At 45.8% G+C, this 25,474-nt stretch overlaps 1 protein-coding gene across 1 annotated transcript in view; it reads right to left on the bottom strand.

Annotated features, from left to right (window-relative positions):
- LOC137639415 (pre-mRNA-processing-splicing factor 8-like) overlaps window positions 1–24,183 on the bottom strand; it is a 29,323-nt gene extending 5,140 nt beyond the window's left edge. The window contains exons 1-6 of the mRNA XM_068371689.1: window positions 24,057–24,183; window positions 7,486–7,719; window positions 3,455–3,698; window positions 2,380–2,634; window positions 1,218–1,409; window positions 7–249 (exon numbers count right to left, since the gene is read on the bottom strand). Coding sequence (XP_068227790.1) covers window positions 7–249; window positions 1,218–1,409; window positions 2,380–2,634; window positions 3,455–3,698; window positions 7,486–7,712 — 1,161 coding nt within the window. The 5' untranslated portion in view covers window positions 7,713–7,719; window positions 24,057–24,183. The remainder of the gene's footprint in view (window positions 1–6; window positions 250–1,217; window positions 1,410–2,379; window positions 2,635–3,454; window positions 3,699–7,485; window positions 7,720–24,056) is intronic.
- Between the last annotated feature and the right edge of the window lie 1,291 nt (window positions 24,184–25,474).

The following is a 25,474-nucleotide window of genomic DNA, read 5'->3' as shown; positions in this document are numbered from 1 at the left end:
GAAAGCTGGGAGATCTGGATCTTCTGTTTTGATGTAAAGAACCACAGGAGTGTGGTACCAGCTGAGGTGGACATATTGAGGCATGTTATTGTACAGGTAAGGAAAAGCAATACGGTACTCTGTCCTCACTTGATGCCTCACTATAATCTTGTTTATGTCATTAAATTCATTCCAGTCTTCGTCGGCTGGGTTCATATCCTTGATCAGAGGCTCAAATTTAGGACCGCCTGGTAGAGCCATGTTCAATGCCTGTTAAATAAGTGCAGTGGTAATATAAATCGAGGCTAACATTAAATGAACATATCATTTTTGAGATAGGAAAAGGATCTTTTTCAAGTTTGAAATAGGAGAGCATTATACAGATAACTTCTATGACCTCTGCATAAAAGTTCCAATAGACCACACCCCAGACAAAACCAGATAACTGCTAATAGCTGTTATCTCTTCTTACAAACCTACTGCTCCAACAAGTCCATAAATTTTACGTTTCTTTAATTGACAAGAAAAATATTTCTTTAAAAAGATATGCATGTGATAAAATAATAGGTCAGGAATTAAAAGTTGTTCGGTATAAAGATCCTCTTAATTTAGGGCAGATGATGATAATTCAATGGAATCTACCTTTAAAAGACCAGAGTTACACCAATAGTTTATAAATAGTAGCAATAACCAAATGAAATTTATAACTACAATAGTTTTAAAAGACTCAAAATTACTGTATGGCATATTTTAAACAAGTCATTCAGGTCTGTTGTTCTTTCACTAAATGGAGGAGGAATAGAGGGACAAGACATTCAAGTGAAAAAAAATCTTGCTTATTAAAAGGACGACTTTTATGTACAAAAGGTCTTAAGAATAAAAATAGTTTTATGCCTTTGAGTATTTACAGCAATACAATCAACAAATTTTCAAACATCTATGAGGTCGTTGCTACGGTCAAGTAGTGTCACATTAGCCTCTGTGGTTCTGAAGATAATTTTAATCCTCTATACGATAAATATAACAACGAAATATACACATGATCAGTTTGAATCCAAAATAAAATGAGACTGAAAATGATTTCACAACCAGAAAATAACAAAGGTTCATATTTAGTATAAATACATTTAAGAATAACATTTACAGCAGAAAATATAAAAAATTGGACCACTGTAGTAATTTGAAAAATAAGCTATGAAAAATGGGAATGAATACTAGAGAACAGTCAGTTTACTTACCTTTGCTGTAAAGAAGGATTTCAGATCAAACAGGTAGAAATAATTGGTATCCGACACATCTGTCAAAAGCTGGTTTGCTAGACGATACAGCGTAGCCATCTGAGGAAGGGTGAGCCGCCACTTACGATACGTTGGACCATTAACGTACTTGGTGTCAATGAGTGGTTTGTGCTCGTAGAACCAATCAGCAACCTTAAAGAACCAAAGTAGATTGTTATAAAAAATAAAACAAATATCTATATTAAAAAAGTACCGGATATTCTTTTAAAATGCCTGGTAACAGAGTAATTAGTCGAGTGCCAAACTATTTAATAAGGGGCTCTATTCTAAAGAGATAACTCGTTACTAGCAGAACTTCAATCATTTGCAAACATCCTTATTTCTATATTCTTAATACACTGAAGCAGTTAATAGAAAAAATCAATTGTAGTCAGGAGGGGTCCAGTAGTAAAATGGCTCTTACTGATGGAAAAACAATCAATGATAAAATTAACTATCTCCATATTCATACGAGATTAATGTGCTAAATTTAATGACATTTTGATCTTCATCCAAGCTGGTTGCCAGGCCAAGTATCCAATACTTTTCCCCTGTTAGTATTATTAGTATACTTGAAGTTTTTTGTAACATATTGTTAAGATTTTTATTTGTAAAGCAATTCATTGTATTTGTTAACAATGATATTAACATGGCTACAGTATTCTGTTTATGATTACAAACCCCGAATGATTTGATAAGTAATTCTTCAATGTTTACCAATATTTTCATTTAAAGTGGTAATGATTTTGATGGTATCTAATTATTAATCTGATGCTTTCTGCCTTTTTCTTTTGTTATTATAGGAAATAGTTTGCATTTTTTTTTGGGGGGGGGGAACGGGGAAGGGTTTAATATTACTTTTTCTTTCGGGATTACTATTCATAATTTAGTTTCATTGTTGGATTTATGATAGATTGATTTAGAGTTTTCTGGCATGTTGGATTCATGAATTCTAATATATCATGTATAGAGTAATATATTCCTAAGATACTTTTTATATAAAGTATTATAAAGATTTCTTCAAATTTCTTCACCGGCCTTGCAGAAGTTAAACCAAACTAATTTACAATTAAACAATTAAGTTAAATTCATGCAAGGATGAGCAACAAACATTATTGCTTACCTCCACATCTTCCTCTGGATCTAAATCCATCTGTATGGCTTCTAAGGGTTCAACATCTAAAACGTTGTCAGCAAAGTCCAACGGGGGCTCCTCATCGTCAAAAGGTGGGAACCTCATACGCTTGAAGTGCCGTCTGTCCCTCTTCTCTCTTCTCATCATCATCCACATTGTGGACCACTGAGATATATAAACTGGCTCAATAACCCAAGGGATTTCATTTACAAATGTGATTGCTCCTGTGATGTGGTAAAGCACCTGAAAAATAAAAATGATACAATAATATATTGGAATGATTACCAGAATCTAACGAAGTACATTTTTTTAATATAATAATAGCTATATTCATCCCTAATCTATGGCACATCACTTACTGCACCCTAAATAAATAACAACACACTGTAATTCAAAACAAAGTAACTTATGTTATCAAAATGAATGGGGCTTCAAACACATTGTTGATGAAACTAGCTTTAATATAAACAGACTATGGACAATATATTTACAGATGAATACGGTATACAATATTTTCTTTTTCCCAGAAATGCAGCCTACAGATCCCAAATTACATATAAGCAAAAGCTAAAATTCTCTCTGCACTAGTATACTAAAAATAAAACTTCTGTTTATGTTTACTTATACTTTTCCACATACGATACCCTAGATGTCATGGTAAGGGTTAAGAAAGAAAGATAAAATAGTGGTAACCTTGGCCTCTATACTATAAACGTAGCTAAATCCCTGGGTTACAATGGACACAGTGAACATCCCTTAAAGGAATTGTGTTTTATTTTAAACATTTGTTTTATATGTGTGTATTTACCCTCCTTGTGTTTTCTTTAGACCTAGTTATGATTCTCGGTTATAAAGTGTTTGTTAATGTCCAAGATCATGACTTTGCTACTGCACATCATACATGAATGACTTTGTTACTAACTTACAGTATGGTATTTAGGCGTGTCATGATCTACATAATAACTCGAGTTATAAGACATTGTAAAAATGGATCTCTGATGTAACCTGATGACCAACTGTACTCACAACTAAGATGAAGAAATAAACAACAAAAATCGATTACCTGCACATCTCTGATCTGCTCCCAAGGCATTGGCATGTTTTCCAGAAGCTTAAGAACTGCATGGGGCATGAACTTCAGCGCTCCAAGGTACACACGTTTATCATGACGATACTTTCTGCTGGACATATCCCCATGATCTCTGATGATCTTACGAATGTGCTCGGGTGGCATCTCTTCCTTCTGTACATCCACAAAGCCAAACTTTCTTTTCTCTGCATATTTCTTGTTGTGAAGTTGTTGCCACCTGCCAAGGAAGGAATATTATTTAGTTAATATATTTTGAATAAGATTTCAGCTCAAGGTATCATTCAAAATTAAACAAATTCATAGAAATACATTTAAAGAATTAACATCAATGCACTTATAACAAGCAAGAGAGCTTGCGTTCCTTTCCTTTAACCTCACAAACACTTTTAAAACGGAATTTATATTTTTACTAACTTTACAAACCTGAGACATGTAATCGAGTATGATTTCAGTGAAGGTGGAAAGTCGGCTGTTATAACTTATAACAAGGTGTGGTCGTTTATTACTGATGGGTGGCGGGGATACCCCAGCCCCTTGCCAGTTCATTTAGTAGCTAGAACTTAAGGGGTGAATGAGGCAGTAACTGTAACCTAAGAACTCATGTTCGAACAGTTAGATAAAATACTAATTTCTTTAAAAATAGTATGATTTATTCCTCAATGAATACAAGTCCTTGTACTTTTATCTGATGACTTATCCTCAGGTAGGAGGAAGCTTCTGTAAGCAAACTGGCTGGTTTAAAAATCCCTGGATGTCAGAACACTTGGACCAAAGAAGGAACAAGTGCTGAATTCAATCCACTTCAAAGACCTGAAATTCAGGTGATAGGCTATGTTTCTGTCATTGAGATCGACTGTCATGGATAAAACTATACCCCAATGGGGGGATGACGTCTGAAATGTAGTTAAGTAAATTAATTCATTTACAATACCGTCCACCCTCTTTGTTGTAAGGAGGATAGGGAAACACTTTTATCCTAACCTAAAGAAATTAGGTACTCAGTATGGCAGCTTACCTGCATCAAGGTTCAATCCAGTGACTAACAGTTTGACCTCTGCACCCCAAGGATGGGAAAAGAAAAGAAGAAAAAAAGCCGGACATTCTTACTTTAATCCTAAACTGACATCACAGCTGCTTTTTAGAAGAGATACTTCTTATCCTGTGAGGCTTCTAGGTACGTTACATAATCTACTGAGTAACTACCAAAGATCCTAAAGAAAACTTATTGAACAAATTGCGGGCAGATTCCCGTAGATAGTGGGTTGTGAAGGTTGTCCGACGTTTCTAGACTTCTGCCTTCAGGACTTGGTTCACGGACAGGTTCTTCCTAAAGGCTAACGCCGTGCCCACTCCTATGATAGAAAGACCATGTCCTAGGAGTCCGAATGAGAAGGGGAGAGCTGGCGAACAGGTGGTGGTAATCAAAACGAAGAACGTCCACCATTCACTGTTCTGCCCGTGAAATTGCCAGACTCACCACGACCATGGGCCTCAAGGGTTTCGAGTCCTTTGCCGGTGAAACGGCTGACCAGAATCAGCAGGGTTCTGTGATGTAATGGTCACGCTCAGAGGTCACTCCTATTTGACTCCGGTCCAGTAGCTGGTCCCGAACTTTGTTTAAGAGGGGGAGATAGCCTGGAACAGTTGTTCAAGAAGGAAGGCTGTGGCCCCCTATATGATAATGGTAGGTGGAGAAGCAAATATTGATTTGACTTCCTCCACTTCTCAACTGTCAGCTCTGCATGCTCCAAGGAAAACAGGGAAGGTCCTTGTGTTTTGAGTTTCTTAGGTTCAGTCCCTTTCTCTGGTCCACTTGATTTGGAGACCGAGTCTCACTTCTTAAGAATCCAATTGGCCCACTGGTTAGCCGACTGGTAAATTAAAATTTTACCGATTTTGCTCCAGACACTGTGAAGTCCTTGAACTGCTGCCTCTTTTCTGCATCCAAGAGGTCTTCACTCAAGGCTAAACACTCCACTGTACCTGATCAGAAGTCTAACCATAAAAGGTTGACATTGCAGTGTCCTCCATGTTCAAAGCCTCAGAACCTGTAAACGTAATGTGCTGAGCTGCGAGCCTTTCAGGTGACACAAAGAGTCAGGGAAGAAACTGCCTAGTTCAGAGGCAGGAGTAAGGGATAAATGTCCTGCGTTAATCAATAACATTTTTGCCTCGAAAAGGCTGGTGGCAGGATCTTGAAAGACGAGTCTGCCTTTAGGAAGTCTTTACAAGCTAAAACTTGCACATCGACCTTGTCGAATGCTTCCTTGGCTACCTCGGACCAAGGGATTTTGATTTATTGCCTCAGGCCCTGAGGAATAAGGCACAATCGGACCAGCCGCTTGCAACATCCATCCAACTGAATCGGGAGCGTTCACGCCTCTCTAGAGGAAACGTAATGTCTGTCTTCCTCTTGTCCGGACATCATAGCCAGGCAGTGCCTTTGAGGGTTGGATATTAAAAACTTTAGTCTCATCTTCCCTAATCGGGAAATCATAAGATTTCCTGGGCAAAATTTTACCTTTTGCTGCAGAACTCATAAGTCTGCCTGAAGTTGGCGACCAAAGAGACGGGATCCTTTCAATGTTTCTTGCGTTAAAACCTAGGAGAACCAGAAGATCAGTAGTCTCTTTGTGTCTGTTTAGAGTCTTTGCTCTAACTCTCCTTTGAACCTATCTGAATGGGTGACCAAGTGTCTTTAGTCACGCTTGTATGAGCAGGACCTTTAGGAGACTGGATTCGAAGGTAGATGTATGGAGGAGACAAACTTGATAGGGGACAGTCTGTAGTTATCAACAGAAGAAATGCACTCGGGGGATCTAGATCTATGCATCTGAGGACGAAGCTCTAGTGAAAAGGGTTTCACGCCTGACCTCCAAGGGTTCTGTTGTTGCGACTGCCGGGGTGCAACGATACAAGACCTGGAGCTTCAAAGAGCGAGAACCCTGAATCCGATGAGGTTCAGATAATACTTGAGAATTCTGCATAATAAAGGTTTCCTCTAATCTCCTTAACGGAGATCAAGCATGCTTAGAGGTCTGATAGGCATTCATACCAAAGCACATATTTCCTTTCAGCAAAAGTCATTAAAATGGGTAGAGTGTGTGGGGCTGGGACTTGCTTGTGGATCTCTATTAGCTATCCCCTGTTCGTCTTGGAAGGGAATGACAGAGCATGCATTGCTAGCGGACAAGGTACACAAAGGGGAGTGCTTCAAATGAGTGAGCCTGTCATCATCACTAGCTTTGCAATCATGGAATGCACGCATGATCACTATCAAGCATTCGGGAGACGTAAGGAAATAACTTCTCTTGGGGAGAGCTCATGCGAAGCGGTGGGAAAGCATGAAGCTCTGTTCTCGAATATAAGGGCACAACTGATTTAATGCACCTCACCTTAAGGAGTCCTGGGATGTGCGGAGGGGGTTACATCAAGTATTTTCTACGCAAAAAAAAAAAAAAAAAAAAAAAAAGAGAACAGAAGAAGACGACGACGACGACAACGACTCAGGCCTAAACGCCTTAGTTAGGACAAAGCGTCCTTAGCCACGTCGTTATTTGTAAAGATAGCTTCCCTTTCCCCAACCTGAGCTGGGACGGAGGGCTGGTTTCCCCACCACCCGCCAGTAACTACAGACACCTCGTTACAAATTTAAACAGCCAAGTTCCTGGATTTGCAGAAATCACACTCCTATAAGAGGATGATGGTTTGTATTCATGTAGAAGCTATTTCACATTATGAAAATAAGACTGGAAAACTATGCACACAGAATTTCACCTCACAAACATTTTAAAAATTTAAATAAGTTGAAAACTCTACCTACAAGCATTCCCAAATCTCATAATTTTATTAACTTCGAAAAAGAACTAGAAACAAATACCATGAAAGAAGAATATACAAATATTTTTAAAAATAAAATAAAACCTTACTAGGCTAGTTACCCATAAAATGCAACCAAAGGATATTGTAATTAAATTTAAATACCAATTAGTATTGTACATTACCTGCGTGCCTTCTCTTGCATTTTCTCAAGCGAGACATTTTCAACAGGGGGCGGGCCAGCTTGTGAACGTGGGATTGATTGGGCTTGGGCCTGCGCTTGTGCTTGAGCCTGAAAATGTGCATGCATCTGGGCATGAGCAGCTTGGGCCTGGGCAGCAGCAAGCTGTGCCTGCTGCTGGGCCATATAGGCCCATGGGCTTCCTGGTATCAAATATGGCGGCAGCGCCATGTTTGGTCTGGAAATGAAAAGAAAAAAATTTATATTGGTCTTTTAAAAGTATTGTTCTGAAAGACTTTTTAAGAATAAGTATTCCATGTGAAATTATACTCGAGATGACCCTGATAAAATTGGCTAACTCGCCCCAAGTACAATAAAGTACTGTACTGTAAATTAATTAGAATACAGTATAGGCACTTACCACATTCTGTGAAAGTTATAAAAGTGATAACAGACTTCTAACATAAAAATACAGTGACAAAATATACCTTGAAATCTTATGTTGATATTACCCAATACAATAATACAGAGTAGGATACAGTACTGTATTTCATGTAGTTACATGCAATATTTTAGTGTTCATAAAATAACCAGTACTGAATAATTGGATTTGACTTAGGTAAAAAAACACTAAATGCAACTTCTCCATATCACATTGTGGAATGAAAGCAAGACTAATGGGATATTTTTTGAAAGTAAATTCCCTTTCTTGAAATCAAAAGATAAAGTACTGGAGATGTACATTAAAGCCCTGGTCTTCTTGGCAGGTTGGAAGGGAGACTAATAACGCTTTTCGGATAAAAAAAAGAAGTTAATTTTGGTTCATTGATCAATTACCACTCACATATTTTGGCCAACTGTAAAGCAAGTTATATCACAACTAATTTAAAGCAGGTTTCCCCAATCTCTACAAAAACAGTTGCCGTCAGATGCAGTGAACATGACAAATATGACAAATTCGGAGATAATTTGTATTTTTCCTAACCATACAAACCTTAGCTATTTACATTAGGTTTACCTTTAGCGTAGCTGAAATGACGAGCCAATAGTTTTTAACGAGGGTTAATTACCCCACCCCCCCGCTAGTTAGCGGGGGTAGAGGAAGGGATAGCTTGCTACCCCTCCCCCCCCACACACCGGTGATTTGCTTCACTTCACTTAGAGGTAGGACTTGACTTGGGGGCCAGGGTTGATGGGCAAATATGTGTAAATAGCTAAGGTTTGTAAGGTTAGGAAAAATACAAATTATCTCCGAATTTGTCATTTGTTCCGTAACCGAAATACAAACCACGCTATTTACATTAAGTGACTTACCCCTTAGGAAGGGTGGAAAGTCCGCGGCCTTACTGACTTCGGCTTTGCCCGGGGACTCCATCATTCAGTGAGTAGAACTTGAGAGAAGGAGCCCTTGCACCCCACAAGTTCCTTGCATCGCCAGGAACGAGTGGCCTACATAAGTTGTGTGTGGAGGAAGGTGTGACTCGTCCTATGAAGTTGACCTTTAGATAGGAATCTAGGATAGGACGTTCCCAATACCACCTCGTCCGGGTATGGGGGACGCAACAGTATCAAGCTTAATACTAGGAGCACAAGGAAGCATGGGTTACCTGCAGAGGTCGAGGTCAGCTATGCGAGGACCAGGATGCTGCTTCCCCAAGAGAGGGGAGAATGAAGAAAGAAGTAAGGGTCAGACATACTCTTTCATTCACACAGACTAAAACCAGGTAACAACGCCCTCAACCTACTGCTACTTGTCCATAAAGGAGCCTGAGGTTAGACCAGCTGTTGTGCAGCCACCGCAGGGCCGATAGAAAATGTATCGAGGCTCCTGTGGGTCACGTCCTGCAGGTAGTGGGCTGTGAAGGTCGTCTGACGCTTCCAGACCCCAGCTTGAAGCACCTGCGTCACAGAGAAGTTTCTCTTGAAGGCCAGGGACGTAGCAACACCCCTGACATCGTGTGCCCTAGGGCGACGTGACGGAGGAGGGTCTGGATTCAAGGCATGGTGGATAACCCTTCAAATCCAAGCTGAGATGGTATTCCTGGTGACCCTCCTCTTCGTCCTGCCTGGGCTCACAAACAATGCTCGCACTTGAGGACGAACTGCAGCTGTTCTCTTCAAGTAGTACCTCAGACACCTCACTGGACATAGTAGCAGCTAGTCTGGGTCACTTGTTACAGAGCGGAGACTCGCGATCCTGAAAGAGTCGAACCGAGAATCCGGCACTCCAGGATTCTGAGTCTTGGCCACAAACTCAGGGACGAACCTGAACGTTACCTCCCCCCATCCCCTTGAATGGGCGATGTCATACGAGAGACCATGAAGTTCACTAACCCGCTTGGCCGAAGCCAAAGCGAGCAGGAAAGCCGTCTTCCAAGACAGGTGGCGATCGGAGGCCTGGCGTAATGGTTCGAAGGGAGGTCTCTTAAGAGCCCTGAGGACCCGAACCACGTTCCAAGGAGGTCTCACTTCCGACTGGGGGCAGGTAAGCTCATAGCTACGTATGAGTAGAGAAAGTCCCAGCGAGGAAGAAATGTCCACGCCCTTCAGCTTAAAGGCCAAGCTTAAGGCTGAGCGATAGCCTTTCACCGCTGAGACAGAAAGGCGCATTTCCTCCCGCAGATATACGAGAAAGTCCGCTATTGCTGGTAAAGTGGCATCGAGTGGAGAGATACCCCTCCCACGACACCAACCACAAAAGACTCCCCACTTCGCCTGGTAGACTCCCTCAGAGGACCTTCGCAGGTGCCGAGACATTCTCTCCGCAACCTGTTGCGAAAAGCCTCTCTCCGTGAGGAGACGCTGGATAGTGGGGTTGTCTGAGAAGCTCGTGTCGTGGAGGATGCTCCCTCGGAAGCTCCGGGAACCATTCCGCGTGATGCCATAGCGGAGCTACTAGAGTCATCGAACAGTTGACCGATAGTCTGGTCCTGTTGAGCACCCTTCTCATCAGACAGAACGGTGGGAAGGCGTACACGTCGATGTTGTCCCACCGTTGCTGGAAAGCATCTTGCCAGAGAGCCTTGGGGTCCGGGACTGGGGAGCATTACAGAGGTAGCTTGAAATTCAACGCTGTCGCGAACAGGTCCACGGTCGGGGAACCCCACAAAGTCAGGACTCTGTTGGCTATCTGAGGATCCAAAGACCACTCGGTACTCACTATCTGCGAGGCCCTGCTCAGACTGTCGGCGAGCACATTCCTCTTGCCAGGAATGAAGCGAGCTGATAGTGTTATCGAGTGGACTTCGGTCCACCTCAGAATCTCTACTGCAAGATGGGATAGCTGCTGCGAAAAAGTGCCTCCCTGCTTGTTGATGTAAGCCACTACCGTGGTGTTGTCGCTCATCACTACCACGGAGTGACACGCCAGGGTCCGTTGGAACTGTTGAAGAGCCAGAAAGACGGCCTTCAACTCTAGCAGGTTGATGTGCAGGCACTTTTCTGATTCTGACCAAAGGCCTGAGGTCCTCTGGTTCAGAACGTGCGCCCCCCCCCCCTTCTTTTGACGCGTCCGAAAACAGAGTCAATTCCGGGGCAGGATGAGAAGACTCAATCCCTTCCGCAGGTTCTCGTCGACCAGCCACCACCGCAAGTCCGTCCGTTCCAAAGATCCTATCGGGATCAGAATGTCCGGGGAATCGGATCCTTGATTCCACCGGGACTTGACCTGCCACTGCAGGGATCTCATCCTGAGGCGGCTGTTTGGAACCAGACGAGCCAGGGAGGACAGGTGACCTAAGAGACGCAACCACGACTGGGCGGGGAGCTCTTCTCGCCTGAGGAAGGGTTCCGCCACCCTCCTCAGCCTTGCTATCCTGTCGTCTGATGGAAAGGCTTTGTGGAGATTGGTGTCTATCAGCATGCCTAGATAAACCAGTCGTTGGGACGGCTGCAGAGAGGACTTCTCAAGGTTTACCACGATCCCCAGATCCTGGCAAAGACCTAGAAGCCTGTCTCGGTGCCGAAGAAGGGTCGACTCCGAGTCTGCTAGGATCAGCCAGTATTCCAGATAGCGAAGGAGACGAATGCCGTTCCTGTGCGCCCAAGATGAAATCAGGGTGAACACACTGGTGAACACCTGAGGAGCTGTGGAGAGACCGAAACACAGCACCTTGAACTGGTAGATCTTGTCGTCTAGGCAGAATCTCAAGTACTTCCTGGAAGACGGATGGATTGGTATCTGGAAGTACGCGTCCTTTAGATCCAGTGTGCACATGAAGTCTTGTGGTCTCACTGCAAGTCTGACCGTGACCGCTGTCTCCATGCTGAACCGGGTTTGCTTGACAAACCCGTTCAGAGCTGAGAGGTCGATGACAGGTCTCCAGCCTCCAGACGCCTTCTTTACAAGAAAGAGTCGACTGAAGAAGCCTGGGGAGCCGTCGACGACCTCCTGGAGAGCACCCTTCTTGAGCATGGTCTCGACTTCGGCCCGAAGGGCCAGCCCCTTTGCCGATCACGTGGCATAGGAGCTCAACGACACTGGATTCGCTGTCAGGGGAGGTTGAGATGTAGTGAACGGGACGCGATAGCCTTGGCCGATCACTGAAACCGTCCAAGCATTGGCCCCGTGTTGCTGCCACCTGCGGACGCAACGTTGAAGGCAACCCCCCCACAGGTGGACACGCAGGGGGACTGCCACCTCTAGGGTTTGCGGCCGCGGCCGCTCCTCCTAGGAGTCTTGCCTCCCCTCTTAACCTTGGCTGGAAAGGGCTGGGCCTTAGACACCACTTTCTTAACTGCCGGTGCCTGCTTCGGAGCCTTACGAGGCTGCTGCTGTGGAGCTGGAGGCTCATAGGGCCAAGCTGTAAGGGCCCTATAGAGGAAGGAGTTCGTGCTAGATTTCCTCCACCTCTCAGCCGTTCGCTCCATATCCTGTGGCTCGAACAGATTGTCCCCAAGAAGGGAAGCATGTCTGAGCCTATAGACATCCACGGCGGGGACCTTCGGGTGGAATCTCTCGGTCACCGCATCGCGCCGCTTCAAGATCGAGTTGGCCCACAGGGAGGTGACCTGGTGAGCCAGAAACTCGATGGAGCGGGTGCCCGAGAGTAAGAAGGCCTCCAGGGCCTTCTTATTGGTCTCCTCAGACAAGTCCTCGGAGCGCAATAGGATGCCCAGAGTTCCTAGCCATATATCCAACCACGAAGTGGCCTGCATGGCGCACTTCGCGACCTTCTCATGGCTCAGGATCTCCGATGCCGAGAACGACACCTGCCGGGCAGAGAGCTTCTCGAGGGGAACTCCCTTCGCCAGGTCCTCCACGGAGTGATGGAGAGGAAGAGCGAGACTGGACTCACCCAAGATCTCAAAATACCTCCTCTGCTGGAGACGAGGAGGAGGGATGAGTTTGTTCCCGGCAGAGGAACGACTGGAGGAGGCAAGAATTGCGAGCTCGGCGTTGGCCCTGGCTCTGGCACTTTTCAGTCCCCGAGACCAGGGCAGAGCCGCACTGGACTTAGGGGCCTTCTGAACGTCGAACACTTCGTCCAAGACTGTGTCCTTGCCTTCTCGGGGGGCGATCACGGGGTCCATGAACCCGTTGAGTTGCCTCATCAGGCTCAGGACCTGCCAGAAGGCATGATCAGATTCCTGCTGATCTCCTCCTTGCGGGCTGGCAGCCAAGTCTCCTGTCCCCGGAATCTCTTCCTGGGGTGAAGCGTGGACGTTCCCCCGGGGAGCCGCGGGTTCCTGGCGAATCCTTGAAGACGATTTCAGGATGGTCTTGGAGTCCTTGGGTTCCCTCCTGGGAGGGATACAGGATCCCAACAGGTTCGAAGAGCCCCTTCCGCACGAGACGATTTTCCTCCATGAAGAGAAGGCTCCCCCCATGGTGCTGAGGGGAAGACTATCGCTTCACTGGACTCACCCGAGGACAGAAAAGCCTCGTCCACGGGAGAAGGAGAAAACGCTTGCGCAGCCCTTCCCGACAGACCACCTAGGAACCAACTTCTCCCTGGGGGAAGTCACCATGAAGTCCACTCCTCTCTTTCTCTTCAACGTAGGTGAGGCAGCCGTTGGTTTGTTGCCCTGATCGGCGAGTGCTGGCTTCATTACCCTCACTAACGCCCGAAATCCTCGCTGGAGGGAAAGGGATCGGGCGATCCTTCGGAGTGGACACCACTGGACCTGCCTGAAAAGGAAAGGGGGAAGAAAGATGCACTGACCTCTCTGAAGTGTCTTCCCTGTCCTGCACAACAGTCCTGCGTTTTGATGGAGGCGATCCAGAGCGCTGTCTGCTGCTGTCACTGGCTGTGAAATTCGGCGCGAACGGTGGTCGCGCTGGCGCACAGGCGAGTGGGTGCGAGGGCGTACAGGAGAACGAGCGCATGGGCGAGCCGGAGAACGAATGCGTTGGCGCGATGGCAAGGGAACGCGTTGCCGCGTGGGCGAGTGAGAACGTTCCGAAGATCGCTGGCGACGTTGGTCAGGAGACCTGTAGCACGAGGGAGAGCGATTGCAAGCAGGCGATCGGTGGTGCGCTGGCGAACGCTGGTGCGCAAGCGAGCGATGGCGCGTTGGCGAGCGATGGCGCGTAGGTCGCGACCATGTCCTTCCAGAAACTCTGGGCGACGGCTCGTTGGAGAACGCATGCGCGCAGGCGATAGGTCACGCGGGGGATCCGGAGATCGCCGATGTTCAGGTGATCGCTGACGCGTAGGAGAACGCTGACGCGTAGGAGAACGCTGACGAGCAGGCGATTGTTGAATTGTCTGTGATCGCTGGCGAGCAAGAGGGCGACGCGTGGAATCCTGTGAAGGAACAGTCGGCGCGGCGCGTTCACCAACAGGAACAGGAAGCGTGTAGGCGAGTGGGCGAATATGTGCTTTAGAAACACGCGCTGGAGAACGCGGGCGATGTTGTGCAGGAACAAGCCGAGGATCGCGAGAGCGCTCAGGAGACTGATGGCGCGCAGGGCGCACGGCGCACAACAGGAACTGCAGGATATTCGGAGACCACAGGGGAGCGCTGGCGAGCAGAAGGGCGATGATCCTCAAAAGAGCGCTGACGAACAGGAGAGCGCTGACGATCAGAAGAGCGCAGGAGAGCGCCTGTGCGCTAACACTGCAGAAGGGCGAGCAGGGGAACGCTGGCGCGCTGGGCGCTCTTCAGGAATAACAGGTTGAAGGATGTCCTCAGGAGAGCGCTGGCGAGAAGAAGGGCGAACATCGGGAGAGCACCGGCGAACAGGAGATCGCTGACGAGCAGGAGAGCGCCTGTGCGCTAACACTGCACGTGAAAGGGAAGAATCCCTTTGCCCCGAAGGGAGCGTTGCCCGCCGGGTGACGAGGTCAGGTTGCTGAACATCTGCCCCAGAAGGTGAAGGTCTAGCAGGCGAAGGAGACCGATCCCCAGAGAGGTCTAATGAAGCTGGAGCTGCAGGTTGTTTACGGCGAGGAGAGTCCCCTTCGGAGGAAGAAGATCCAAAAAGGCGCCTCTTAACATCCTTATAAGGAGACGGGAGGCCCTTGCGACGCAGCGGACGGTGAGCCTTACGGCGAAGGCGGCCACGAGGAAGATCATCAGGACCATCAGTCCTCCGAAGGGGAGTCTCAGTCAAGGCACTACCCTTAGAGGGAAGCTGGACAGCAGAAGAGCCCGTAGGACTCCCTTCCCCCTTCGAAGGATGTACGGAAGGGGAAGGAGAGCCGTCAGCACCAACATCCCCAACTGCACCTGCAGAAGATTGCCCCGCCCCGTCGGAGGCCTCTGCCACCACGACGTCGACGATAGACAGAGGGTCTACCTCTGCTATCACCGACGACTGCTTAACGGCGGCCCCCAACTGGACAAGGTCAATCAGGGCAACCCTGGAGGGCAAGCCCTTAAGCCCCAGGGAAGCCCAAATCTGTAAAAGATCATCATTAGACAGAGATTCATCCCCTGGAGGAGGAGGAGGAACCGTCCCGCTATGGGAGGCGACGCCCTCTCCCCCCACCCAAGGTCGGGAAACAGAACTAGGGCCTGCGCTCCCGCTCGGCCGACTCTCCTTAGGAGCCGAACGAGGGGGAGCTTCGGAGGAGGTTTGGGCGGCGAAAGAAGTCCCGAGAACCTTCTTCCTTTAAGGCAACCCCGGAAGGAGAACGGTCTCTCTTGGACTTCTTCTTATGCTGGCGGCCAAACCTCTCCCACTGGGAGGCAGACCACTCCCTGCACTCACTACACATATTTTCCTGATCACACCGTCGGCCTCGACACTGCGGGCAAAGGGTGTGAGGATCCGTGTCCGTGGCCGACATAAAGGTACCACAAGGGCGGCCGGCAATTCCAGGGCACGTACGCATAGTAATAATAAAGGTGGTCAACTTCTAACACACAACTGAAAGAAAAAGCAAAAAAAAGATTAAAGGCTGTCAACAAGGACGATGGACAGACACGTCTGTTCATCGTCGGAGCCAAAAGTGAAGTGAAGCAAATCACCGGTGTGGGGGGGGGAGGGGTAGCAAGCTATCCCTTCCCCTACCCCCGCTAACTAGCGCGGGGGTAATTAACCCTCGTTAAAAACTATTGGCTTGTCATTTCAGCTACGCTAAAGGTAAACCCAATGTAAATAGCGTGGTTTGTATTTCGGTAACGGAACAATTGTATTTTTCCTAGCCATACAAACGCAAGTTCTTTACTATGTTAAGGTTTCAGCACGAACTGGATTTAGCCATAAAACTTTCACACAAGGTGTCAACGACTCTCTACTCCAGTAGTTAGCGGGGGTAGACCAACCTCCTTGCTAACACACTCACCCAGTGAGCTCTCTTCACTTTTGATTGCAGGCAGGACTTCTAGCGGGGAAGGCGATGGGAGAACAAGTAGGTGTAAAGAACTTGTTTGTAGTTAGACAGTAGTCAGGATAAATACACATTACTTCTAAAATTGTCATTTGTTCCGACACAAATACAAGCCTTCGTTCTTTACTGTGGAGACTCACCTATGGGCGGGGATAAAAGTCTGAGAAGAGTAACATGACACCTCGTTAGTCCTCTGCCTGTCAATGCTTGAGAGTTGATGATCTAAGCAACCATGGTGAGTGAGTGGAAACTCGCACTGTGACTTAACCAGGTAAGTGTACGGAATGAGGGAGCCACACTCATACTAATACATAGACATTGCCCAAATCCCCCTCGCAGGGAGATTGAAGATCACAAAATATACACATATCTTAGACCACAAAACTAATATGATGCTTGGCTGCGGTCAGGAGGAGGCCAAGGGAGGGGAAATATGAAGGAAGAAAGAAGCAGTTAGAAATGCTGGAGATGTCCTCATTTCCAGGAGGTTTATGTGGCCCTGCCAATCGAAATTAAACACAGCTCGGAGGCTTAGAGCAGTAACAGGTGAGCCCCCTGCACTTCTTTTAATGCATCCATGAAGAGCATCAAGTCCGGAGGAGAAGAGAGCAGATCTGCCTTTTCGAGAAGGTCGGAATCTAGGACCCACCATCTCAAGTCTTTCTCTTGCTTTGGCTCTGCTGGGACCAGAAGGTCAGAAGGGTTCTGGCTTTGAGACCAAAAGATCTTCAGCTGCCAATGGAAAGATCGAATGGAACAGCGAACGTTGGGGACCAGACATTTCAAGGAGGTCATATGCCCCAACAGGCACTGCCACAGGTGAGCTTGTAGTGAGCCTTACAAGAGAAAGGGATGAACCGCTTCCTCGAATCTCATGATTCTGTTTTAGGAGGGAAACACTTTTCCTAGTTGGCTGTTCATCATCTAGATACAGAAATAGATGTATGCTGTTGGCATGGGCCCAGGGTGAGAATAGAATGAACACCCTTGTGAACACTTGAGGGGCTGTCGACAGGCCAAAGCACAGGACCTGAAACTAGTGTATCCTTTCATGCAGAACAAATCTTAGATGCATTCTTGAGGCCGGATGGATTGGGACCTTGAAGTATGCGTCTTTTAAATTCAGTGTAACCATGAAGTCCCCAGGCCTGACAGCTTGCCTGACCGTGGCTGCGGTCTCCTCCTGGAACGGAGTCTGAAGAACAGACTCGTTCAAGATCGAGAGGTCTATAACCGATCTCAAGACGCCTTCTCTACAAAAAGACTCGACTGAAGAAGTCTGGAGACCAGCTGACAACCTCCTGGAGAGTGCCCTTCTCTAGCATGGTCTGGACTTCTGCCTGAAGGGCGATATCCTTTGTTGATCCCTCCAATAAGGAAGATGACATCACTAGATGATGTGTTAGAGGAGGAGAGATATAGTAAATAGGATGCAGTACCATGCTCAGAGAATCTTGACCGTCCATGGATCGCCCAAATGAACTCCCATCTCTACCACCTGTCTCAGGTAGTCTCCACAGATGGTAGGATGGGAGGAATGGCCGCCATACCGGGAGTGCTCATGTTTTCTAGGCTTCCTTCCCCAGTCACGAGCCCTCTTACTCCGAAAGGGCCGATTGAGATTTGAAGACTTCTTGGCGATGTCCTGCCTAGAAGTTTCGTTTGTCTTTTTGTGAGCCCGTCTGCAAACAGGAGGTGATTTTAGTGCAGTTGGCGCTGAAGAGGTGGAACGGGATGTTACAGGTCTATGAAGAAGGGTCTTGACTTACCTTCCTCCACTGCTTCACAATTGCGTCAATGTATTCAGAGTTGAACAAATTGCGAAGGTAAAGAGCCTCTCTATTTGGCACCTGCCTCTGGAATCTTGAAATGACAGCGTAAGGCCCTTTCAAGATCCCATTAGCTCACTGGCTGGCTGCATTGCGTGCTAGAAATTATGACTCAAGCTCCAGAAAGCAAGTAGTTCCTAAATGATTTCCGTTTATCTGGGTCCGACAAATCCTCATTGTCGGTTAGATAACCAACGGATCCTGGCCAGTAGTCTATCCATGAAAAGGCTTGCAGAGTTGCCTTTGCAATCCTCTACATGTTGCTGGAATCTGCAGCCCAAAACCTCACCTGCAGACCTGCCAGCTTGGTGAACGCCATAACCCCTGTGCCAATGCCGACATCGCTGGGTCTAAAGGCAAGGGTGAATGATCGTCACTGAGCACGATGTAGTACTTCAATGCCTGATGATAGGCGGAGAGAGTAAATGAGAAGAGTTGTTTGCCTCGAGTCTTTTTTTTTATCCGCTATGTAGGATATGACCATTTTATACCAAGGCAACTCTAGCCTGATATTACCATGTTGTGGTGGCACAGCTGAACAGGTCTAAAAACATGGTCTACCCTTGGGAGGGTAGTGCGTGGGTTCCCCAAGTAAATTAATCTTCCTGTATAAAGGAATACAGGTAGCCTGACTCTCCCTGCTAAGTAACAGGAGCTTTAGAACTAGACGGCAGAGGAAACACAACATCTTAATTCAAGGATTTATCAAACTTCAGACTCACACACACACACACAGGAGCCTGGGTTGGGAGCAGGAACATCAACATGTATCACACCAGAAAGTCGAGACCTGGGAGGAGCAGCCTGAGGTTCGGTCAGCGACAAAGCTGCCACTACATCCTGAATCCTCTCCTGTAGAGCTGGGTCATCGATCTTTGATGCCCAGTTCTTTGGAAGGGACTTGAAATTATTCTGCTGTCGAGGCTTTGCTGAGAAGGCTACAACACTAGCAGCCTCCTTCTGAGGCTCTACAGGAACAACAATGGGCTCCAGGGGTGGAATGGCAGACGCAGTGGAGACTATCTCAACTGGTGAAAGGGCTCATGGCATCAAGTGATGTTTGGGTGTGCATGAACTGGTTGCGAGACTACACTTCTGGCTAACGAGTAGGCGATAAAGGAGAAGAGAATTGATCATAAATAATGTAGTGGCAAAATCGTTGGAAAACTTTAAGCGACGGCAAACCTGACACAAGTCTGTCAATAGACAATGACTTGTTTGCTGACGAGCCTGAGCTCCAAGAGCAGGCGCGTGAACAATCGCAAGAGCATATGCTGATGGTTTGCGAGTCACCTGTACCTTGCGCGCGCCCAGATAGTGGCGAGCAAGGTAAGATTGGCTTGATTGGGATGGTTTGCTGCTGCTGCAAAAGATATCCAAACCTAACTGCAGCTAGTCCCACAGGAGCAGATGCCCAAGACTTTGGCCTGTGCAACTCGCAGACACGCGTGATGTCCTAGAAGCATAGTGGAAAGCACCTTCAACTTCAAGAAGTCGTTGGACACAAACGCCAAAATGCTACGAAGAGCCTAGCTCTGGAGAGCTACTGTAGTGAGAGGTGACGAATTACGCACAAGCTTACGAGGTACTCAAGGGGGAAATACTCAAAGGAGGAAGACCTTTCACGCTGGCGAGAGCATCTACCTTGCTGGCGAGAGCATCTACCTTCCTAGTAAAGTTGAGCAAACTCAGCATGCACACACACGCCAAGCTGGAACTCAGAAGAGCACCAGTTGCCGAGTACTCGCCCTAGGGAGTAAGAGAGCAAGACTAAAACTCCGAAGAGAATCCTCTTACAATTTATCAGGTGGACAACGAATTACGGAGGAGGTATCCACCAGGGCCAAGAAACTGACTGGAAAGGACTAACATCCCTTGCAGAGGCAGCTGTGCGCTCCTGCTGTACTCCAAGCCTCAACATCTCCAACAGCTGTTCCTTTGTGGGGAAACCTGAGAGACCCAGGGAAGGACACAATTAATGCAGAGCATCAAGAGAGGTAGATTACTGGGGGGGGGGGAGGGGGGCGACGTTGTTTTGCTAGAGGAAGTAGTGGGGGTCTCCCACACCTGAAGTTATCCATGGGTGAATGTCATCCCTATTATCTGATCAGCTTTTGGAAGAAGCAGCTGGGAGAGTACGAACCGGAAGAGAGAAGTCAGAATTTCTTGACTTTGACGATGAACTCGAAGGCGAAGAATCCCTTTTAGACTTTTTACTTTGTCTACCATACCGCTCCCACTGGGAAGATGACCACTCCCGACACTTGGCGCAAGGAGAATCCTCCGTGCAGAAGTGTCGTTTGCACAAAGTCAAAGTCGGTGAGGATCCGTCTCTATTACTGACATAAACATACCGCAAGAACGGTCCAATATGGTCCGTCTCTATCGCTGACATAAACATATCGCAAGAACAGTCCAATATGCCAGGGCAGACCAGTAAGTTCACAGTCTTTAATAATCAAGCACTCTTGAAAAAAAAAATGACAAATTCGGAGATAATTTGTATTTTTCCTAACCATACAAAACCTTAGCTATTTACATTGGGGTTACTTTCGGCGTAGCTGAAATTGACGAGCCAATAGATTTTAACGAGGGTTAACTACCCCCGCGCTAGTTAGCGGGGGTAGGGGAAGGGGTAGTTGGCTAACCCCGCCCCCCCACACACACCGGTGATTTGCTTCACTTCACTTGAGAGGTAGGACTTGACTTGGGGGACAGGGCTGGCGGGCAAATATGTGTAAATAGCTAAGGTTTGTATGGTTAGCAAAAATAGAAATTATCTCCGAATTTGTCATTTGTTCTGTAACCGAAATACAAACCACGCTAGTCACATTGGGTGACTTACCCCTTAGGAAGGGTGGAAAGTCCCCAGCCTTACTGTCTTTGGCTTTACCCGGGGACTCCGACTCCGAGTGAGCATCAATCGAGGGAGGAAGTCCCTGCACCTCACAAGTTCCTTGCTCCGCAAAGAACGAGTGGCATATGTAAGTTGTGTGTGGAGAAAAGAGCGTGACTTGTCCTAGGAAGTTGACCTTGAGTCCTTTAGATAGGAATCTAGGCTAGGACGTTCCCAATACCACCTCGTCAGGGTATGGGGGACGCGACAGTATTAAACTTAATACTAGGAACACAAGGGAGCATGGTTTACCTGCAGAGGTTGAGGTTAGCTATGCATAGACCAGGATGCTGCTTTCCCCAAGAGAGGGGAGGATGAAGAAAGAAGTAAGGGCAAGCCATACTCTTTCATTCATGCAGACTAAAACCGGATAACAACGCCCTCAACCTACTGCTACTTGTCCATCAAGGAGCCTAAGGTTAGACCAGCTGTTGTGCAGCCACCACAGGGCCGATAGAAAATGTATCGAGGCTCCTGTGGGTCACGTCCTGCAGGTAGTGGGCTGTGAAGGTCGTTTGACGCTTCCAGACCCCAGCTTGAAGCACCTGCGTCACAGAGAAGTTTCTCTTGAAGGCTAGGGACGTAGCGATGCCCCTGACGTCGTGTGCCCTAGGGCGACGTGACGGAGGAGGGTCTGGATTCAAGGCTTGGTGGATGACCCTTCGAATCCAAGCCGAGATGGTATTCTTGGTGACCCTCCTCTTCGTCCTGCCTGTGCTAACAAACAGTGCTTGTACGCGAGGAAAAACTGCAGCTGTTCTCTTCAAGTAACACCTCAGACTCCTCACTGGGCATAATAGCAGATGGTCTGGGTCGCTTGTTACAGAACGGAGACTCGTGACTCTGTAAGAGTCGAACCGTGGGTCCGGCACTCCAGGGTTCTGAGTCTTGGCAACAATCTCAGGGACGAACCTGAACGTTACCTCCCCCCATCCCCTTGAATGGGCGACGTCGTACGAGAGACGTGGTTTGTATTTCGGTTACGGAACAAAAGGAAATTTTTAAAGTTCTTACAGCCAGTCAATAGGAATAACCGTAAGAGACGATACATCTGCACTCAACTGTAGCCAATACTAGTGAAGAGAGCTCACTACGTGTATGTGCGACTTGGAATATTGGTCTACTCCCTGCTACCCACGCTAACTAGGGGAGGAATGTTGACACCTCGCGTGAAATTTGTTATGGTTAAATCCAGCTCGAGCTAAAACATACAGTCATAGAACAGAACCATGGTTTGAATTTTTGTTGGAACAAATTGATTTTGTATTCAAAGACAGTGAGTCATTGAACAATAAAATTTCCTGAGTACCTGTATGTAGTTGGTTGGTTTCTGCATGAAGTTTCTTATTACATGTCAACTAGATTTTCTTTAAAGGGTAAAATTTTGTTTATCTTTTTTTAAAATGCAGTATATCACAATACTAGTTTTACGATTTACGAAATATGATTTATTGTTACCTAGTCAGGAGTAGAGCAGGTTGGGAGACTTACTCATAGGGTAAGCTAAGGATACGGAGGTCTAAGAGGGTGTCGCAGGGGGGTGTAGGCCCCTCGGTAAGGATATGGCACCTAGGTTAGGTTAGCTGGGGAACCATGAATTAGGTGAAGTTCGTGTGTACTGTACCTTTTTTTTACTTGGTTTTCCAGTTATAACTTTTGGAATTCTAAAATTTTAAAATATGGGCTATCTCTAATAATTTACATTAGAACACTTCAAAGTAAATTACCTATAAATAGACCAGAAACACTTCATTAAGAAGATTGTGCTATAGTAAATATTTACTAACATTTTAATTACTAACTCGGTCCGTCCCAACCAACTACAAAGTCTCATCATATGGGTAGTTTATATAACTTTATCTGTGCATAGCTGGGGGGATAGGGGGTCATTGGTCATATTTGGGAAGTGGAGATTCACCCAAAGGTAAAGGCACAGTATCCTAGGTTAAGTTGTTTATGTTTATGCACAGGTAGAAGCCTTTGTATATCAGCGGCCAGTTCCTCCAGCGAGCATAAAATATAGACACCAACTAAACTTCTAACCTAACCTACAAGCTGTGTTCTTACCTACTTACTTAATGGGGGGGGGGGGGGGTAACGGCCCCTGCAACCCCCTTTACACTGCTGTATTCTTAGTCAGCCGTCATCATACATACAGGCGGCCGCTGGCCGCTATCATACAGACTCCAACTCCAATGTGTCCACAATTAACAGTAGGGGATTGTAGCCATTTTTGCCTAAACTGTTCCACTATAGGACCCCGTGTTCTTACTAATCCTACACTGCGGTACAGTATTTGTAAAAGGGTAAGTAGGGTGTATGTATGATGGCGGCTGACTAAGAGTACTGGGTGTCTGTATGACAGCGGCCACATGTATGTTTTATGTCTAACTTAGAATTCGGCATTGTAATGGGGGGTCGCATGGGAGCATTAGCCAACTCCCCCCCCCTTAGGTAAGGAGGTAAGGACACGGCTTGTAGGTTAGGTTAGGGGGGGGGGAAGTTCAGGTTAGTTGATGTCCATTTTTAATGAAAGCGTGAGGAACTGGCCGCTGATATACAAAGGCTCCAAGAATACAGCAGTGTAAGGGGGGTTGCAGGGGGGGGGGCGTTAGCCTCACCTTACGGTATGTAAGTAGGACATGGCTTGTAGGTTAGGTTAGGGGGGGGGATTTAGGTTAGAGTCGCTTTTTTTATAAAAGCTGGTATACAAAGCCCCAGGTAAGTTTCACAACCATATTTGTTTCATTTAGAGTAAATGAACTTACGCATTTACGCCAAGCTACGGTAAGTTGTTTACATAACTTTCACAACACAAACAAAACGTAAAAACACATATACCTTATTTACGTATAAAATATGATTTCCACATATTATTTAGGAAATAAAAAAAAATACATTAGCATAAAATAAACAGCCTAAACTGCTGTAATAAGGTTAAATACGTCCCAAAAACTTGTGTAAGCACACTTACTCTGGGCTCACAAGTCACCACTAATAACTTTGAACGTAACAACTTGAAACTACATTTGAATATTGATAAAAATGCAGAATGTTAATAATCACTTACTACTGCTGTCTTATTGGAAGAATAAACTCAATGCATGGTTTAACTCTCGTTCGTCGGCACTTAGTTTAAAGTTGACATACCAACATGCAAACGTTTTGCAAAACAACAATGGCGGCGCCGACGCGCAGGCGCAGTAGAAGATAAATATTCTTCTTGAAGCTTTTATATTGAATTCTGGTCTGTTCAATATTTACCAAGGAAACTCAAATGAAAATACTAACTGTTTAGAATCATACGCACGAGTATACAATATTACACTGAATTGCAAAACTCTCATAATACTATCCATATTTCGGTATAGATAAAATAATAAATAAGTCCTACTATACGAAACAAATTACACATTTGCCTAATGATTGGATCATAATTGTAACCAACCCCGCATCGCGCTGTACATTGTAATTTAGAGCAAAATACATAACAGAATTAAAAACAGCTGTATTTCATATTAAATTTATTACCAAATGAAAGAGAAAATGCATATCTAAATCATGTGAGTTGCCAAGTGTGTGTGTTTCTGTACCCCTGCAATCGACAACAAATAATTGTATTGATTTAAAGTAATTCGACAAACTGACATGCTCCATGTGCACTTTATTTGAATAATGCAAAGTAAAGTTTTCATTGGAATTGAGCTTCATTAATAACATAGATTATATATTTTCAATAGAATATATGTCACTTAAATTATCTTGCGAAGAGTTACTAATATGATCAGTCTGTAATATTTACTTAGCCATGCCTTTAGGTATATCGTAGGATATAGATAACATTATTTGTCCGGATACGAAAGCTTTAATGTGTATTACATTGATATGACCATTATCCTGTGTACACAATGTCTGTTTCTGTCTTTATCTATGGCTTTTGACACCCAAAAGTGCGTGCTTGTTAAGATTTTTGAATGGTTACGATAATGTGCATAAAAGGTATAAAAATTTACCAGTTTATTCATCTGTAAGATATTGCCTTGTCTAAATGATCTACAAACTACGTTTCTTCAATGAAATAAAGTAAAAAAAAAATAAAGAATGGGAGAATATTGATCAGCTAATGTTATTATTTCAACAACTTTTAACGCTAGAATTATTGTGTCCTATGATTGTCCCAGTAGTACATTGGATCCTTCTTTCTGGTTATGGCTCATTTTCCCTTTGCCTACACATACACCGAATAGTCTAGCCTATTCTTTACATACTCTCTTTTGTCCTGATGCACCTGGCAACACTGGGATTACCAAACAAAATTTCTTTGCTCAAGGGGTTAGCTACTGCACTGTAATTGTTCAGTGGCTACTTTCCTCTTGGTAAGGGTAGACGAGACTCTTTAGCTATGATAAGCAGCTCTCCTAGGAGAAGGACAATCCAAAATCAAACCAGTGTTCTCTAGTCTTGGGTAGTGCCATAGACTTCGCACCA

Source organism: Palaemon carinicauda, chromosome 4 (assembly GCF_036898095.1).
Source record: "Palaemon carinicauda isolate YSFRI2023 chromosome 4, ASM3689809v2, whole genome shotgun sequence".
Classification (NCBI taxonomy): domain Eukaryota; kingdom Metazoa; phylum Arthropoda; class Malacostraca; order Decapoda; family Palaemonidae; genus Palaemon; species Palaemon carinicauda.
Note: the sequence above shows the minus strand (reverse complement) of the source record. Positions and strands in the feature narration are given on the sequence as shown.